The following is a 19,535-nucleotide window of genomic DNA, read 5'->3' on the forward strand; positions in this document are numbered from 1 at the left end:
GTGACCCGGGCGCAGACGCCGGCCGGCGCAGCCGGAAGCCCCGTCGGCGGGCGGCGGTGGCGGCCGGGGGAGCGCCGCTGCCCCCCGCGCTGTAGGAGGGCGGGGTGGAGGCGGTGGCGGCTCGGCAATGGGAGCAGAGCACAGCGCGGAGGCCGAGAGCCGCGCGGGCGAGCCCAGCACCTCAGGTGGTTGCTTGGGGCTGGGCGGGCGGAGAGCGGGGTTCCCTCTGTCTGCCGGCGGCCCGGAGGGAGGGGATGCGGTGATGTGGTGGTGCGGAGCTCGGTTTCGCTGCAGGGGCCTGGCGGCGGGGAGGCGGTTGCTGTGGAGAAGAGAACGGCTTTGGTTTCCCTTGCGAGGCTGCAGCTGGCGGTGGCCCGGCCTTTCCCCTGGGCGGGCGGGAGGGAGAACGCCGGGCCTTCTTCGGGCGGCACCGCCTGGATCGAGGGAGGCAGAGGCGGCGGGGTGAGGGCCCTGTTCCTGGTGGCGGGCGTGGAACGCGGGAAGCGGCGTGCAGAGCTCGGGGGAGAGTAACAAGGAGTGTGTCAGTGGGGCAGGTGTGTCATGACCTGCGCTTCACGGGTCTTGACAGACCAGTGCTGAACATCATGTGTTCTTAAAGGGGGGGAAGGGAGCTTGTGGTACTTTAGTGGTGTCAGTAATGTGCTTATGCTATAAAAAATGTACCTGAGCTGTGTTAAATATAGCGACGGTCGCCTAGGGTTTAATTCTGATGGAATCTCCTTCTTGATTTGATTTTTCCGTTTACCTCACGTACCCTTCCAGCATCTCCGTCACCAGCCAAGCAGCGAGCGAAAATGGATGACATTGTGGTGGTAGCCCCAGGGACACAGTCCTCGCGGAATGTCAGCAATGATCCCGATGTCATAAAACTGCAGGAAATTCCAACTTTCCAGCCGCTTTTGAAAGGTAAGCTATTGTTCTTCCACTGTTTTTAAAGGCCTTATTTTTTCATTTTGTACCTAATGGAGTGTGTGCTTTGTGTATCCCGAGGTTCCTGCTGATGTTCATGCTTCCATATATATTTTTCACTACTTGTCTTGTTTCAAACCTTACTTTAATTATTCCCAGCCTTCTAAATAGTGTGGGAACTGGTTTAGAGATGTGCTGGTAATGCTCACTGCAGTGGGCCCAACTACTGTGAAGATACTACGGCTCCAAGCATGCCAGCTTGCCCTGTACCACTGGTTGATGAGAGGTGCTGTGTTATGTTCTGATATATAATGGACTGCAGTCTCCAGTTTGGCTTTAGGCTTTTAACAACATCTCTGTGTTACTCTTTCGGAGTCACAGCTACCTGTGTATGGGTGCAGTTTCTTGAAATCAAGATTATCTTGTGGGAGTTTCTAACACAAAGCAGATTTTGTTCTTGTTTTGTGGGGTGGGTGGGCTGAGGCTAGTGTGGGTCCTGGAGCCCTGTGTTGACAACATCCCTTTATATCAGTGGACTTTGTAAATTCCCTCTGTGTCTTTTTGCATTGTTTCTTTTTCTCCCAGTCTTTTTCTCTTTCTTCTCCTGCATTCTTTGTTCCTTTTATTCTGTTCAAAGGGAAGTGAAGATTTAAATTGGAGTTGTCAAGCCTACAGTTACCAAAAGCTGTTTGTACATTTTGTAGTCTGACTTCTAGCTGCCTCTTTTTGTGAAGACCATGCAGTGTGCTTAGTATCTGAAAGCCCCTTAGGAAGGAAGTTGTTGGGAGCAGCTGGCTGCTGTGCTCCTCTCACTTGAAACAGTGTGGGTCAGCAAACTTGTGTGAGTAGACACTGTGTGAGGCAATGCTTTTTGAAAATGTGGGGCTTGCTGTGCATGCATACCTTGGCTGCAGCACTTGCTTGTGCCTGCAGTGACAGAGAGGAAGGAGTTGGGATGTTTAGGCATCCCTGCTACTGGGAGAAATTATGTGGCTTCATACTGCTGAGGGTTTAGGCACTACTGATCTGAGTGTCACTGGTTCATGCATGGCTGCTGGGAAGATATGGCAGCCATTTTGCCCTGCAGGCATCTCTAGAGGTGATGTAACGTCACATCACTTTTTGGACAGAAACTCTTTACTTTTTTTGTTTGGTTGGTTTTCTCTTTTTCTTGTGTCTACTGGATGCAGACTTTGGAACATGACTAGGACTTGGAACATGGATGCTATAATAGCCCATTGGGACAGATATTTATTATGTACTGCTTCATAGGGGTCTAGATGTGTGCAGCACTGACCGCTGTTTCCAGCAGAAGGGGCTGAAAGATAGGGAGGCCACTAAATTGGAGAAAACCAAACATGGATGTTTTGGGGGCTGGTACTGCAGTCCCTCTCGACCAAGGAGAGAATGTGTGTGTTGGATATACTGCTGGGTTTTTTTTGAGCTTTACAGACAGTGACGTAGAAATATGTATCTGATTTATTCCTGACACTTTCACTGCCATTTTAGAATGGACTGTTAAGGTCACTGGTGCTGGCACAGTGTTCATGTCAGCCGCAGACTGGGTCATTATGGGTGGGCAGAACATGCTTTGCTGGAGTCCTGCCTTGTATAAAAGGCAGAACCAGGATCTTTCCAGTGGCAGTTTAGAATGTAAGTGCTGGAACCCACATCCAGAAAAGAAATAAGGAAGTTTTAATTTGAAAGACCAAATTAGAAGATGCGTTAACATCTGGTACTGAGTTGGTTGTGTATGCATAAGAGCGTGATGACGAAGAGTTTCAGTTCCCCCCAGCCTTGAATGTGGTGAGTGAATCTGGGTTGCACAAGAGCTGTGGAAGTACTGGGAACCAGGGTTTGTGATCGCTTCTGGAGGCGGTGTTCCTGTATGGATGTTTGAGGTGCAAGGATACAGGGCTTGAGGTGGGAAGTGAGAAATAAGAGATAGTAGCCATATGGCTGAGAAAAAGATTGGAAAGCACTACATAGATGGCCAGTGCAGGTCCTTTAGCTCCTAAACATGCATGCATTGTTTGATGGGAAGTTGTTTTGGGTCACCGAGATGCTTTTTCTAGTCTTACTTTGGACCTGAAGCTGTGTATGTATGATACATACCTTTTCTCTTTCTATCGGTTGGCCTGCGAAATTTCCCTGAGTCTATGGAGATGTGGTGACATCTGGTGACTGCTTCAGAGTATTGCATGCTTAATCACTTCTGTGATTAAGATATGCTCATAAAAATGAGGCTTTTTGAGCCTCAGATAGTTCTTTACTTGAAAGCAGTGTGGGCTATTGAGTGAGTTGACTCTTGAGAGACCCCAGATCTGCCACAGGCCAGCTTGAGAAGATTTCTGTTTTGGACTGGTTTCTTATCTGTATTCTTAACACATAAGAATGTTGGATGAAGAAAGATACTGTAGGTCTTCTAGCAGCTAATACTAAAAATTTGTGGTTTTTGAACTACCAGCTTGGAAAGCTGAAGAGGTTAACTTAGAGCCCTTGTGGGCTTCATTATTCTTTTGACTTCCTCCTTGGCTAAGCAAAACCAAGGGATTTTATTTTGCTTTTAAGTCTCAAAAGAAGCCAAATAGGTAATGAACTGGGGAAGCACATAGTCATGAAGAGACTGTTCTTGAGAGACAAAAACACTACTCTCTTTTAGCCTTATTGAGTTGAGCTTGTGATCAATGAAGCTGGAGGTTTTTAGCATTGTACACTCTCACTTGGAAGCAAATGCCAGTGTCAAGTCTGTGACATCTTTCATACTAGGTTTTCCTTGACTTCTGCAGCAAATATTGCACCTCAGTTACAGCTATAACTCTGTAGGGTCCTTCTGAGTAATGTTTGCCTTCTTTGAAGTTGTGTTGTGGTTACTGAGCATGCGTAATAAGCAGTGTTTGAAAGGTCAGCGTTTAAGCATCTGCTGATTCTGATGTTTGAACCTGCTGGACGTGATTGGTTGTGGTAAGTATTACTGTCTTGAAGTGGTTGTGTTGTGCCTTCTACTGTGAGTCAAGGACTGGAGCGTGTCCTTTTTATAATGGTAGGGAATGCCTTCTCTGGTCTATATTCACATGGACAGAAAGGGGAGAGTTTCCTCTGACAGTGGGGTTAGGAAAGATCCCTGGGGACGCCTGTTATATTGCCATTGCCAACATCAAATCCCAGTCACACTCAGACTGAGAGGAGAGCAAAACTACTCTTACTACTCTTAAGGAATACACCTGTGAGTGAAGTGCCTGAAGTTGCTATATATTTGGAGTACGGAGAGGTCATGCATGCATATTTCTTTTCCCTGTATGCAAAAAAAGTTCTGGTAGAAATGTTAGAAGAGGACTTCACTGTTTGATGAAACAAGAGGATGGTTTTTGGTTGCTTTTTAGTGAAAGGAAAATGTATAATCTACACTCCTGGGAGGAATAGAGGAAATCTCCAACCTTCTCCCTGGTCGCAAGCATTCCCTGTAGAGACCTCTTTGTAAGAGACACAGAACAAACGTGATGTGCTGTTTCTTTCCTTTGTGTGGGTTCCTGAGGGTATTTGCATGAAAATGAAACTTCTGTCTGTTCACCCCTGGTTCTTACAGTCTGTTCATAGCATGAAGTCATCACCAGCTGTGTATAAAATCAAAGTCATCTACTCTGAGTAATGATTTCAAAACAGTGATACTTTTGTAGGTTATGAACAAAGCAGCCCATCTTAAGAAGGTGTTAGGAAAAAACCTAAAAATGCAATTTTCTGTGTGGTCGTGACTGCAGAAAACTCAGAAGATATTACAGTGTAGGACTGCTGAGAACTTACTGTATCTGTGAAGTATCACATCTGACTGGAAATTTGGCTTTTATGGCCAGGAGATCCTCTTTGAGGATTGAGGACTGCTGGCAAGAGATGGGATACACTTGGCTAAGTGCAGTTAGAGCATCTTTACCAACAGGTGGGCCAATATGAAACAAGAGTGTTAAATTAAGGATGATTAATGACCACAGTTAAGTGAGGAGGCAGTGGATAGGGTTGAAAAGTGAATGATGAATATTTTTTTCCATGCAGTTTTTCTTGGTAATTCAAGTAAGATGGGTGGAGTAAGGAATTATACATTGTTACAGGGCTTCCCAAAGCTTTTGGAAAGGTGTTTAGGTTTTAAGTTTGTGTTGTGAAAGCAGAATGCTCACTGTGTTCTTCCAGAGGGCATCAGCATCTCAAGCCTCAAGAAATGTGAGGTCTGTCTTTGCAGTAGCAGTGAAGTAAACAAAAAAGGTGGATACATATGAAGGATCTATTGGTGTGTGTTACTAATATAGAAAAGACTGTTTAAGAACTAGTCATCCAAGTACAGATACAATTCCTATTCTGAGCTAAGGTCAGCAAGACCTAAGGCAAACAAAAGCTTGATAGTAAGAACAAAAACTTTGACAGGTGTCTTGTTAAGCACACATTAAGCCAAGACCTGTCAAGGCATGAATTAGAAGTAAATGAATAGGTTATGGCTAACCCAGTGAGATCTTTCCTTACCATGCTGCCCATTATCCATATTTACATTGCTTCTTTATCACTAAATGTATTTCACGAATTAAAAAAAAAGGCCTTTACTCTGAAGAATCTAGGGTACGGTTTACCTAGCAGTAATGTGAGAAAGAAACTGAAGTTACATGTCAGAAAGTCTTAAAAGATAGGTCCAACATCAGGAGTGTCCCTTTTGTCTCTCAGTATGGTTTAAAGTGAAAACTTGGCAGTGATATTTTTATTCCAGCTGGTGCACATCTTCAGCAGAGAAGCAAAAGGAGATGCTGAGAAATTTTCTCTGAGAGAGAACAGCGGTAAAACTTGTGCTGCTGTACTGATGCTGTGCTGATATTCTGTTGTCCTTCAGTCACAGGAAACATAAGCTTGTGTTAGGCAGCTTGAAAGGATTGTTTATACCTTTATAATTTTTTTATGAGGTCACTTTTTTCAGGCAAGAAAACTACTTGTCTGAAAAATATCAGTGCATTTATCTTTCTGGCATAGCAAGTAGAGGAAGGATGGGACGCAATGTATTTGGTCATGTCTCACTCTTTGGTATTTTATGCTGATTTAAATCCTCTCTTTTTTCCCTTATTCCACTGTATGCTACTTCTTCCATTCTCTGTTGTCTAGGGAATTTAGCTAATAGGATATGGTAGTGAATTTTGTTCCTGTAATTCTTTACTCCTTCCAGTACTTCAATCCTCTTTGGTTCTGCCCATATACCTTACATGGAGGATCTGTTTATTCCACACTTGGAAGTACTGCTGAGGGCATAGGGCTCCAAGAGAATTTGCAACATCCATGTTTGTTGGATGGACCTCTTGCTCATATTCATATACCTTGTTGCAAACACTAAGCAAGTTGGGCAGAAAGAAATACCAAGAATGATAATGTGGGTGCACATCTGCTGGTGGGTTGTTTATTTGTTGGTTGGTTTTGTTTTGTTGTTTTGTTTTGGTTTTTTGTTTTGTTTTGGTGTTGGTTTGTTTTTCCTTTTTAATTAATATTTTATTTATTTAGGCTTGTGGAGCTGTTTTCTTTATTATAGAGCTGCCTCTCTGTTACAGCTTCATGACTTGAAACTAGCTTCTGAAAACACAGCCTAGAAGATGCTTCAGTTTTGAGGAGAGGAACTTTGCTTTCAAAAGGTAGCTGGAGGAGAGGAAGATGATGGTGATGTCCCATTTCCATGTTTTATTCAGTGGTTTGTGACTATTTGGAGACCTGGACTAACTCAATTTTATGTGTGAGAGGATTTGAGTCTGTGGTTAGGTATTATCCAGACAATAGGCTCAGCAGCGGTTGGAAGAGTAGTGGGGACTGTGGATACTCAGTTGTCTACCATTTCCCCCCTGTCCGTTAGCAAGCTGTTCCACACTCTAGTATCATTTGTGCATTGTCAGATAAACAGAATGAGAGTGAGCATATCTGCTTAGACAGTTAGCCTGGCCTCCTCTCTCTGGGGTGGGTACCCTTGAGCTCCAAATAGCTGTGGCTCCTGTCTGGAACTCCACAGGCATGTATGACTCCTCCCCACCATCTCTCTGCATTGAATAAACTTTGCTGGTCATCTCAAGTCACCTGCAGATTGTCCTTCCTTTATCTTCACAGAGCTTCTGTGACAGAGCTCTCCAGCTGGCCTGTATGGCTCTTGTCATGCAGCCACCCTTTGGATACATTAGAAGATGTGCTGAGTGAAAATACCATGTGGTAAGGAGTTAACCATGTCCTGGCTTATAGATTTGTCACACACTTTGAGGAAGAGTACCTGCATGTTTGCCAGTGTACCTTGAAATCATTATTAATTGGTTAAGGTGAGATGAAAGTAATTATTTCTAACATCAAAAATACATAGTATGATTAGAAATGTTTACAGATGATGTGATTCATCTCAAGAGGAGATTGGAAATCAGATGCATGTGACAGATAATGTATAGGAGCTAATGTGCTCTGCTGGAGTGTTGCTGATGAATCTTTCTAGGTTCCTTCCAACCTCATGGTCTATGATTCTGTGATTCTGTAAGAAGAAAATGAGCTAGACATGCCAAAGGTCACTTTGCTGTTACCTCCAGGACGGATCTGCCATGAGAAATCAGTAAAACTGTGTCCTTGGTTTTGGCTGGGATACAGCTAATTTTCTTCCTAGTACAGCGCTGTGTTTTTTCTTAATGCTGATAACACACTGATGTTTTAGTTGTTGCTCAGTAGCACTTACTCTTTTTGAAGAATAAGACTTTTCAGTCTCTTATGCTCTGCCAGTGAGGAGGGGCACAAGAAGCTGGAAGGGAACAACCTCAGAGGTTTTGTGCTTACCTGTCTGTTTATATACTCTATATTAAATAACCACAAGCTAGAAGTATTTGTAGCTCAGAAGAAGGGATTGGAGACCAAGATGTGCACTTCACTCTGGCTCTCCTCCTTTTATTTGTCCATCTACCTCTTAGTTATTCCTTGGTCTTGCATACTGTGCTAAGGGGCTCCAGACAGCCTTTGGCATGAGCTGCTGAGGTGCTACTCAGCCTTCATAAAACTGTGGTCATCCTTGGCATACTCTGTAGCAGTGTCTGTCTGTCTATCTGTCTGTCTGTCTGTCTGACTTTATTATGGTGGAAACTATCCTTCAGCCATCTTAAGACACTTGAGAACTTCTGAAGATTGTGCTGCAGTGGTGTGAGTGGGCTGATGTGTTGGGTGCGTGTGGAGTTTTTTTGTTGGAGGTTTTCTTCTTGTGTGAATGGAAGAGCTCCCTGGGTACTTTCACCTGTGTTGCACATGTTTAAGTTCTCTCATGTTCCAAAACGTTTACTGACTGTAGTTTTGGCACATGATTTCAGAGAAGACACATGATATGCCCTGGTTGGCCTTGATGTGTTCATTGAATGTAAAATGTCATTCAGTGCATTATCTCTGGCCTGAGTCTTGTATTAGAGATCCACTTTGAGCTGATTTGAGCCTCTGTATAGAGTATGTTTTTCATTCTGTAAGGAGTATGAAATTTTCACGTGTATTTCATGTGGCAAAGAGATGAAGAGCAAAAGTAAATGCATATGCTGTTACAAGAGATATTTTGTAGAGGTCAAGAGTAAACAGTAAGAATACTAGACTGCTGTTTGAATTCACTTGTGGTTGGTGTGTTTTTATCTTTTCCTTTCAGTAGGTGGTGCATACAGAAATTGTACTCTTGGAATGGTAGGTGAGTGTTCTAATGCAGTGAGAACTGGGAGTTGATGATGGCAGGCTGGAGTCCTCTAATTGATACAGTTTGGATATGCCTGGGAAGTCACTTGTGTAACTTGCACAAACAGAAATATCAGAGTTTGAAGTGCAGTTTGATGTTGCAGTAGAAGATGTGAGAGGCTCGGGCAGTAAAACTAGATTCTTTCCAACGTGTTATACCAGCTTGGCAGTGATGTACTGTGCCCAAGGGAGAGGTGGAGCAAGGGGGTAGAGTGCTGCCTTTCAGTCTGCCTGCTGAGCTGTGGCTTGAGGAGGCAAGGGGACGGCTTGTGATAGGTTGCTGGTAAGTGGCTCTGCTGTGCAAGGGAAACTTGTGCATTTCATGCCTCGGAAGTAATGAGGTGCAGCAGCAATCCTGCAACTCAGTGCTGCTATGTTCTTTCTCTGTTTTCCGATTTGCTGTTCTTTACCCCTGTAGTTCTTTGTCAACATGAATATTGAGACTTGGAAAGACTGCAGTCTAGGTAACTGCCACAGGGTGTCACTGGAATACAAAAGGAGTAGCAGATGTGATTGAGAAGAAAACCACGCTGAAACAGCTCATTGAAAACTGCTTTCTTTTCAAGCTCTTCTCGTGAACATTTGTGTTCTACTTACATTCCTTGTATGAAGTAACCAAGGTCTTGGTGGCATTGCTGTCAAGCTGGGTTTGCAGTCACCTCTCATGAGAGGTAACTCAGGGTGTAACAGTCCCGAGTCTGTGAGGAGATGGTGCAGAGATCTTCAGCTGAAAGTCTTCCAGAAGTCTTCATGATCTTGAAAAGTAAAAATCTTGTGTGCTACTTAATTTTAGTTGCAAATAATAGGGGTTTTCTAAGTGTGTATGGTAAGAAAACGAAAGTATAGATCTGCAGTAATTCAGATGGAAGCACTTGAAGTTTGGCTCCTGTCCATTGCTGTTGATTGATACCTCAGTACGCCATCTGTAACATGGAGTTTAATAGCATTTTCCTGGCAACTTGATTGTAGGTGTGTTGAAGACTCTAGTTTTCTCATCCCGGACTTACTGGTGCTTAGTAAGTGTTTCCCTAGTTGCTCACTGTGCTGGGAAGAAATGCTTATCTAGCATAGGGAGTAGAACTGAGTAACTCATGTGTCTAGAAAATGATTGCAACACTCTCTCCTCCCCAGCCTCAGCCCAAAAATGTTCAGGTCAATCAGATCTTTTCCAGTTCATCACCAGCCCTACAAAACAGTGTTGCTGCCAAGGTGCACAACACTGTATAGACTGAGACCCTTTAGCTACTGACGGACAGAGGTGAACTGAAAAAGGGAGAAAGGGAAAGAAATTATGCATCTATGAAGTGATCCAGACTTTTATGCTACCTTCCTAACGTATGGGGTTCAGCTAGGATCAGGCAAATTAACACGTGTTTGAGGAGGATCTCTGTATTCATCTTGTATGTCTATTCAGCTTAAAATCCAATGCTTTGCTAATTCCCAAGATATTTTGTAGGAGAGGGAACGTGGAAAGGTAATGTCTTGAACCTTCATCTCTGTTGCTTTGGAAATGTTATTAAGATATTTTGTCTCCAGTCTATTATGCCAGTAAAAGCTCTTTGAATTTGTGAGGGATTTATGTGGTTCTCTTTCCTTGAATGTGTTGGTGGGAGGTGTGTAGCAAAACATCTGGACATCAGCTGGAGAATCGTGTCCTTCACTATATGCTGTCCAAACCTTTTGGTGTTTGGGAAGGTGTTGGCACTCACCAGAACTTCAGGCTGTAACCTATTTGAATATAGCTGGGGTTTTAAAATTAAAATGCTAATACAGGCAACCTTAATGCTTTCCTAAACTTGTTTCCAGTGAGACACCATGCAAAATTTCTTGGTGTGTGTTCTCTTCCTCCTCATCTCACTGTTCACAGTGAGATTGGTAGTGAGACACATCTTTTCAGCACTCAGACCTTGTTATAAAATTTCTGGATTCTGAGTTTCCATGTTTAAAATTCATTGTTTCTGCGAACTCTTTCTAAACTCATGTGCCAGCTACAAGGGATGGGAAGTCATGTTTCAAATTAAACCAGAAGCAGAGTGCCAAGGAAAACCTTTCTGCTGAAGAATCCCTTTTTCAGATATTACCTGGATCTCAGACAAGTGATCATCTCTTCTTATTAGGTTTTCACTGTGATATCCTGATCGTGGTGGATTTTTTCCTCTGTGTGTGGGCAGTTCTTCAAGGACAGGGTGTTTCTGTGACTTATCCTGCCTCTAATGTACCTTGGCATATTGCACCCTCTCTATGCCGGCTGTGTGCAATTGGAAGCTGACCTGGAGTCCACTGCACTGCAGATAATCATGATTGTGACAGTGTAAATAGGACATTTGCAAAGAGCTCCCTGGAAGGTATGATCATCTTATGGATCAAGACATTGTAAGTCGCAGTGATCGAGAGGCTTCTTAATAATTTTCACTGGGCATTGTTTCAGTAAGTAACCCTTTGGTTTCACTTCATGGTAAGACCAAGAAGATGATGTGGTGGGCTCCAAGAAGTAGGGTGCTGCAGTACACATTATCCTAGCAATATGTTTCACAAGTTTTAAATAAAACTGCTTATGTTTTAAAACACTATTTTCAACATGATACCAATCACAAATAAAACTGCTGGAAAGGCACTGCTGATACTCTTGGTGCTGACTGATCTCTTGTTTGCAAGGAATGGGTTGGGGATGTTCAGCCGTCTGAGGAGCAGGATGTGCAAAAGGTTAGTTGGGGTTTTATCAATCCTCATTCTTTGTAATAACAGTCTTGGAAGATTTCTGTCATCTAAACAAAGCCTGAAACTAAGAGGAAAGCTTGATTTTCCTTTTCATCCTTAGGTCTTGACTTCATCTGAGTAAACAGAATTTTTATCTGTAATAGGAAGTGAAAGAGATACTGCAGGTGGAAGTTCTGAAGTAACGCGTGATACTTTACCTCCTGTGAGATTAAATCTTGTTTTTCTGTGATACGAAAGTAGCAAAAGGCAGATGTTTGGAATGCAAGTACGTGTTTGCATTTATACATTTGTACAAACAGGATGACTTAGGCTAGAATACTTTTGCTTTTCACTGCCTCCCATTGAGGGGGTCTTATCACCAGTTTAAGTATTAACTTAGAATTGGAGTCAGTTTGGGTGGTGGCTGGGTTATTTTCATTGCAATAGTTTGAAATTCTCCACTGTTCTTCATTTCCTTAGTTATCCATCTGATTTATAGCATTCTGTGGTAGCGAAGGCAGTAAGGAACATATAGTAGTCACTGAGATGAGAGGCTTCATTTCTTTTCTGTTTGCATAGTTGTGTTTTGTTTTGGTTTTTTTTTTTTTTTTAACCAAAATTGTTCCCAAGCTCTGACATGTGCTTGGATGTATGGGTGGCAGAAATGGAATTGCTGTTTGGTCAGAGATTAATGTGAACTTCACACAGCTCTATTGTCTTTGGAGTCTAGAGCCCAATGGAGCTTTAAAATGGAATTAACTGCACTTCTGCTTTTTGCTAACACAGGGTGGTCCAGAGACTTGAGGTGCTAGCATGGATTCTCTTTGGCCAACTTAGCACATGAAGTGTTGCAGGATCTTACATTGGAGAGGAGGGGGATTTGGCTATGGCTTCATATTCTGTGGAAGATTTGGCCTCTTGCCTGGCAGCACAGAAGTTACAAAAAGTGCAAACCCATGGGAGTTTTGTCCATGTTGTCTTTAGCACCTTACCAGTAAGACAAAATCCTAGCGACAAGTGCGGTGTCCTGTAAGAAAATATCACTGCAGGCATTTGGGATTTGCTTGCTTCATTTCCTAATAAAGACAACAGGTGACAAAAATCAGACTTTGGTTCACATATTAATTTGGTCTCAAGTAGTAATCTTTTCAAGGATCCAAATGGCTAATTTGATGGATTGTAGATAGACACTTGCCTGAAGTATGTTTTTCCAGAGGGCCTCTTAAACTTGCATGCCTGTAGTAACATCCAACAGGTGAAAATAGAGGTGAATTCAAAAGTTGTGTACCATTGCATGGTTTTGTGGACTAATCACTAGTGTACATGAGTTATTTCTCTTGTCTAATGATCTCTAGCACATCAACTGGTGACTGAGCTGCAGTGGTGTTTTAGACTTCCTCTTCTTTAAATGCCGAATGCCATTAGTATCTAAATCCAATTACTGTTGTTGTCAGTGTTTGCATCTCTACTTGCATGAAGAATATGAAGACTCAACCTAGCTTTTAATGCCAGGCAGTGGGACAGATGGGGGAAGAGTAGATTTATTTTTCATGTCATATCTCTTACACATGCGAAGAAAATGGTGGTGGTGTGTCTAACTTTGTACCACATCAGCTTGCAGAAGAAAACCATGTACAAAGGTACAGGTTAAAGTTTTGATTGCTCAAGTATTTAAAATCTGACTTAAAATGAAGTAGTTTTCCTGTGCAGTGAAATGACATCAGTGCCCTCAATATCTAGCTCACTTTACTGCAGCAGTAGGGCTGATGTGAGCTCTCAGTAAGGATAGAGAAAACTGATTGAGTTGGCCGAAAATGGGCTGTGCTCATGTGTGCTATCATGGTCAGTGTGCAACAGGGAAAGAAAAGGGTAGTGCATACAGGACAAAAGAAAAGGGAGAAGTTGTTAAACATTGACAGATGACGTATACTTTTGAGAAAAGGGGAAAAACTGAAGATATTCTGACCTCCAGTCAATTAATATTTAACAAGTGGTCATGGGTGACTCCTCTCTACTGTCTGTTCCTGGTAAATGCAGTTTTAAGATGAAGGAAAAATACAGTGATCAGCATAACCAAGGAATTATATGGGAAATGAAAAAGGGAAAACGCTTCTGGCAGGCAAGGAATGTGAATAGACTCATCATGGGATCCAGCAGGCTCTGGGCTGGTATGGAGAGAAATCCCATGGCTTGTGGAGTGAGGTCACATTTGGGCCAGCTGAGATCAGCTTTATCAGTTGTGGAGCTGCAACCTCATGTGGTTGACTAACACTGGAGCATACAGGCTTATGGCTGTGGTTGCTGCATCATTCTCCATAAATCCATCACAAATTTCCATCTGGAAACATCTGGCACAGTGCTGGTTCAACTAGCTGTCCTGGCTAGGTATTTCAGAACTAAGGAGACTCTTACCTTGATGGTTTTAAGCTGAGCATGCTGCCAGATTAGGTTCTGGATTGGACGTGAAGATAATGTGAGCAGAATTTATTGAGATGCTCATGTTTTCCATCAGGTGTCCTGGCTGGATTTGCCTCTGTGCTTTGCTGACCAGCTTACTCCTTTGGAAGTGTGGAGCAGGGTGGAAGGGCAGCCCTGAGGCCGCTCTGGGTGGTGATGGGGTGGCAGGAGCAGAGGTCTGGCTGTCTCAGCGGGACTGGTGAACTTGCACCTTTGTTCCTTTCTGGACAAATTTTGTATTATGCTCTTTGATTCCTGGTTTGGTTTAGTGATTTTTCCAAAAGCAGGGGTGAACAGAACAGACTAAGCTAATGATTTGGGGCTTTTCTGCCCTAAAAGCAGCAGAATTGATCTTTTTTTTTTTTGGAAAGCAGCCATCAGAGAGAACTGAGGTTGAAAAAGATAAAAAGTGCTGAGACTATTCCCAAACCTTTTGTTTAGAAACTGTTTTGATGCCAACTATTTTGATGCTTTTGATTTTCCCCCTCCCTTCTTAACTCAAGGGGCTTAACAGGAAAACAAATCTGTACTACTTCTAATTTTTGACCCTGCTGAAGTTTTTCAGAGGACTTTTAAGCACAGACTGTACAGTGCTAAAATGACTCTTTATTATCCACATTGCTAGGCTTATTTTTCTCATTTATCAAAATACAGTACAGTGAAATTGAGATAAGCGCATATTATTGTGGTGTTCAAGCCCTGAATATCAGATTTTAAAAAAGAAATAACTCTTGCTATGCAGTTGAAAACCACAGAAGTCTCTCTCCTCTTCCATTTCCCCAACTTGTAGTCTGTACTACCATGCCTTAAATGAAACTTGCAGTTTGTGTGAGTTCCTGTCTCTTTGACTGAAGTCTGTGTGCCTGCCTGAACAAAATTAATGTGCCCTCTTCCTAAGTGCTTTTCTCCTCTTGGGGCTCACCACACTGTTTACTTCCCCTTTGAAATATTTCCTTCGCAAAATGGAACTACAAACGCACCTTGCGTGACACAGAAGGGATTTGGGTTGATAGCATTTGGGTTTAAAAAAAATAAAGAGACTTTCTAGTATGTGAATTCTTAGAAGCAGAGCCATTGCTCAAGCATGAGGTAGTTGAGGGGGGCTAGACTATCAGGTAATGTGCTAAATTAAGTGTGTCATAGTACACTAAATATATTTGTTCTGCAAGACTAGTTATTGGGTGGTTTCTTGGAATTAAAGGCAGGTTGTATGTTTTACTATTACTGATTTTATATTAGGTATAGGTGGAGACAGTGTCTTGATAGGAAGGGGGTGGGGAAGGGGAATGGGCTTTAGCTTAATATTTACCAGTGCCCACAAGGGTGTTATTTAGTCTCTATATTCAGCTTAATATGTCAGGCGACAAACCAGGTACATCCTTGGTACTTGTGGATAGCTTATAGTGAAAATGAGAATGATCTCACTCCTCTTTCAAGTATATGGTAGTAAGTCTTTGGACCTTAGTATAATAGTCTTTATGTGAGGACATGTAATGCTTATGTAACTTATTTTTCTCAGAACTTTTAATGAAATAGAAAGCTTCTCCAAAGCATTTGAGAAATTGTCATTTTCTGTGGACAGATCTAGTGTGTACGTTCATCAGTGTGCTTTGACTGCTTTCACTCAGCAATAATATTTACTTTCAATGCCCTCCTATCCAAACTTGCTTCACACTCTATCTATAGGGCAGTTTCTGCTGAGCATCTGTGACAGGAGCAGCTCTCCTTGTGTGCTGGGACTTGTTCCTGTGAAGGCACCAAGAAGCATATAGGTTGACGAGCAGATAAGTTGCTGTTTGTAATCCACAGTTAGCTGTATGCCTTGTGCCATGCTGTGGTGGAGCAAGCACAGCAAAAAAGCAAAAAGTAGGATGAGGTGGGATGCAGTGGAAAAAGAGGCTGGATCCCCAGTTCGAGCACAAGGGAAGGAATCCGTGTGAAGATCCTGGCTGTACTATGCTTTAGCATACTGGTGTTGGCTACTCCATAAGTATATTTCCACTCCCTCTGCATAATGGTAATATGACGAGATGTCCCCCGTCACAAACTTGCCACACCATCTACTCCATGTAACTGTGTCAGTGTAACTCAAGGTATGGGCAAGACTTCTCTTGGTGAGATCTTAAATGTTGTTTCATTAAATGTTGGTATTTTACTCAGAGCTATTGCTGTCCCACTTTACATTCTCAGCTGTGGGACATTTTCTCCTGAAATTAAGCCAGGATGTTCTCACATGCATGAAGCTGTGTGCAAATGCCTTTTTTTCCCTTGAGTCTTCAGTTATCAAAGTTTGGACTCCGCTGTACCTCACTTATATCTAATTTTGTTCATTTAACACACTAGACTTGTTCCAGCAAAATGTTGGTCATGAAATACAGGGATAAGAAAATTTTAAGCTGAGAAGAAAAATTTTTCATTCTTACACAGGAAATATAATAAATGACCTTAAACTCGTGCCTTATCTCATGTTTATACTAAACTTCAACTCCATTTTTTTTTTCTGACAAAAAGAATAAACAGTGTTTGACTGTAAGGGCCAGAGAGCTGACAGACTTCTGTGTTCACGTGTGTTCTTTTCCTTTCTATTTTTTCCTTCTCAGTGACATTTTAGATTTTGCCTACCTGAAGAGCCTTATTCTTAAAATAATACTTCACATCAGGATGTGTAGTGGTGGAAGAGCAGCTGCTTCCTATGGAGCTTCCTGTAGTTCCAGGGACACTCACAGCCAGGGCTGCTGCCACTGGTATTGCTATTGTAAAACAGGTCAGGGAATGGAGATGTGTGATTCTAAAAGCACTACTTTACACTGGCCTAAAGGCCACAGGTTTGCTGATATTTTGGGTCAAACCAGATAATTTCTTATCAGATTAGGTTAATTTTTGCCTTTGGTTTCAACTGTGAGTCTTTGAAACAAGACCTGGGATTTCTGACCGTGTCATTCTGCTTAATAAAAGCAAAAAAAGTTAAGTAGCTGTTTTTTGTTTTAATGAATATTCAGCATTAAGTAGAAGTGGGTCATCAGGATTTCTGCACGTTAGAAAGCAGTAAGATAAATGACAATGCCAAAGCTGTTTTTTTCCCCTTATTCTTCTTTAACTATATGCCTTATGGTGCCTATGAAGTAAAAAACAGATTCACTTAATAGGTCTTAATGTTCAAAATGACCTCAAGTGACAGCTTTTGATTCAGAACTGAAATAGGAAGGTTTCCACAGTATTCTTGTCCTTGGAAGCACACTGTTGTCTTCATTAGAAGGACCTCAGTAGGATGATTCCATCAAAAATTGTAAGGTTTTAATATGTTTGTTGCCTGTATGTAAGTAGGGATTAATTAATTGTAGAATGTACAGTTTAATTCAAGGGGATGCCTTACATTCCCATTCTCATGTAAAGTGGCAGTGTAAAGATACTGAAGTGATCTCTTTTGTGCAGGAAGGTATACTGTCCAAAACTAAAGAGGCAGAAGAGATAGTTAGATTGATTATTTGCTTCTCCAATATAGAAGGCAGTTAATTGCTGTAGGCCCAGAGAGCTTTGCTCTTCTGAGGTGTCACAGGGGAGTCTGGCATGATATTAAATATGCTTTTCCCTGAGATATGTTCTTGTTATGCAAACCCTCTTTCTGTGTAGACATATATCTTCCTTGTAGAAGGAAATTTTAAAAAGACTTTTGTGTACAAGCTTACTGTAAAAGAAAATGTTAATATTTTCAAGAATAATCAGTGATAATGGGATGCTTTGGATTTTGGATACTTGGTTTTAATAATGTCTTCAAACAGTCCTAAAATAAAGGACCCTTTCCACAAGCTGCAACTCTTTGTGGTACTGTAGTAGCGAAAGCATCTCCAGTGCCTCGGGCTGCAGCTTTACATGTGCTGTAGGAGTAGATGTGAAGCTTGAGGCGCGTTATTCTGTTGGTGGCTGCTGGTTATCATGCCAGTAGCATGGCTGGTAGAACTGGGCTGCCATAGAGAGCTGTTGCACAAAGCAGGTCTAGCTAACCTAGCCTTGCACTCCTGTTAGAGTAGGTCCTACCCTGTCCCTTTCCTCTCACTGCTCCTGACCTGGTGGACCTGCAGTGAACTGAAGCAATGAGAGCAGATGGGTTTGCTCTGGGGCTAGGGGGTTGGATTGTTTCATGGAGAGGTCTAATGAGTACCAGTGGGGATGAGACTACCTAGTCAGGAGTACAGGGAAGGCGTGAGGAAAGAAGACACTTACTTTTGCTGACTGTGGACTTCTGGGCTGGCTCAGCTGGTGGTTTTTACTGGCAGGTAAAAATAACTAGGGGTCTGTACAGTGAAACACATAAAAGGGACTTCTCTGATGTGCTTTGCTGTCTCTGCTTCTAGGAATAGTAAAGTCAAAAAAAGCTGTTTTAAGAACATCTTAAACCACTGCAACCTTTTATTCAATGGCTTTGATTCGGTTCATTTTAAGTGAATGGTCACAAAGTTGACTTTTCACTGTTTCCTGCTTCAAATGCAAATAAGCAGTCATTGCATAGTGGCTCTCTGATGTCTTTGAAAGGAAGCTATTTCTGCAAATTGAATACAATCTGTCTGTTATCTGAGCAGCAGTCCAGTGCATGGTTGAACTGCTAATCAGTGGCTGCGTGGAGAGGAATGATGTAATATAGTTCAGAAATGTTCTAGGTGCATCATTTCTTAATAGAGGGATCAGACTGATGCATTAGTTCTGCTTTTTGGCTACATCTAGCAAGCTAGCACCTCATGGAGGATTTGCTGATTTTTTTCCCTTCTTAAATGAGCATTTGATTCCTATCAAAATTACATTTGTTGCCTTGAAATTGCCTCACTTGAACACAAAAAGGATTATACAATCACTGAAGAACTGTGAGTTTAAAGGGCATTTGTTCTGAAAGCTTGCAGAAGGCAAAACTTCTCTAGCCTATGTGAGTGGAGTGCTTGGCTTGGCCTCTACCTGTAGGATGAGTACCATGGGGATTGTCCTTCATGTCTTCCATGCAGGTTTTACCTAGGGTTTGTGTAGTTCATTTGCCTGTGTTGATTGATGGGAGAACATTAAAATGATGCTGTACACAACTGGAAAACTGAAAATGCTGAGGCTAATGGAGGGAGGTTGATGTCTTCTCCAAGTCACAGTGAGACAGTCTGGCTCCTCAGGGTCAAGTTATGCAATGTATGTAATCAGCTGGAGCTGATGTAATGGCTCCCTCCTGTCCAAAGAAAGAGAATACACCCCCTTGCATTCCTCCTCTGTGTGTTGTTCCCCCTCCATTCATCTCATTGAGCCTGACATTTATCTGACCCTACGTGAAGCAGATTTGTCTGCTTAACCTGGCAGAAAACTCTTCTTGTACCATGTTAATTTTTCACCATTAATAAGCTGGTTTGGTTTACTGCTCTACCAAACAAGTGCCAGGGTTGGTACAAGAAAGGAGGTAGATGCAGGTCTACCCCATTCTGATAATGATGAACCATTAGGAGTGAGCTGATAGAACTTCATGCCAAGGCTTTGCTTGTGTGGCACTTAAGTGAGTGTTGCTGCTTGATGACCCAGTCCCTTCCCACTTTTCCTTTGTGCTGGCTCCAGCACCCGCTTGGATGATGGGCTAAAACACATCAGCATCTAAGCTGCCATGAAACAATGGTCTCCATGTGTGATAAAAGAGGTTTATTTGCCTGTTTTACTTTTGGTGAGCTTCTCTAGGTTTTGCAGAGGACTTC

General features: G+C 42.3%; 1 protein-coding gene across 4 annotated transcripts in view; it reads left to right on the forward strand.

Moving 5' to 3' along the window:
* Positions 1–19,535, forward strand: part of BORCS5 (BLOC-1 related complex subunit 5) — a 72,177-nt gene continuing 52,642 nt past the window's right edge. For 3 of the 4 annotated variants that reach the window (XR_013957641.1, XR_013957642.1, XM_080625374.1), the window contains exons 1-2: positions 1–185; positions 784–927. Coding sequence is in view for 1 of the 4 variants with exons in the window: in XM_080625374.1 (XP_080481500.1) it covers positions 128–185; positions 784–927 (202 nt within the window). In the remaining 3 variants the exon portion in view is untranslated. Of the gene's footprint in view, positions 186–447; positions 555–783; positions 928–19,535 lie in introns of those variants that run through there. The other variant, XR_013957643.1, reaches the window with a different exon arrangement.

This window comes from Psittacula echo, assembly GCF_963264785.1.
Source record: "Psittacula echo genome assembly, chromosome: 1".
NCBI classification, from domain to species: Eukaryota; Metazoa; Chordata; class Aves; order Psittaciformes; family Psittacidae; genus Psittacula; species Psittacula echo.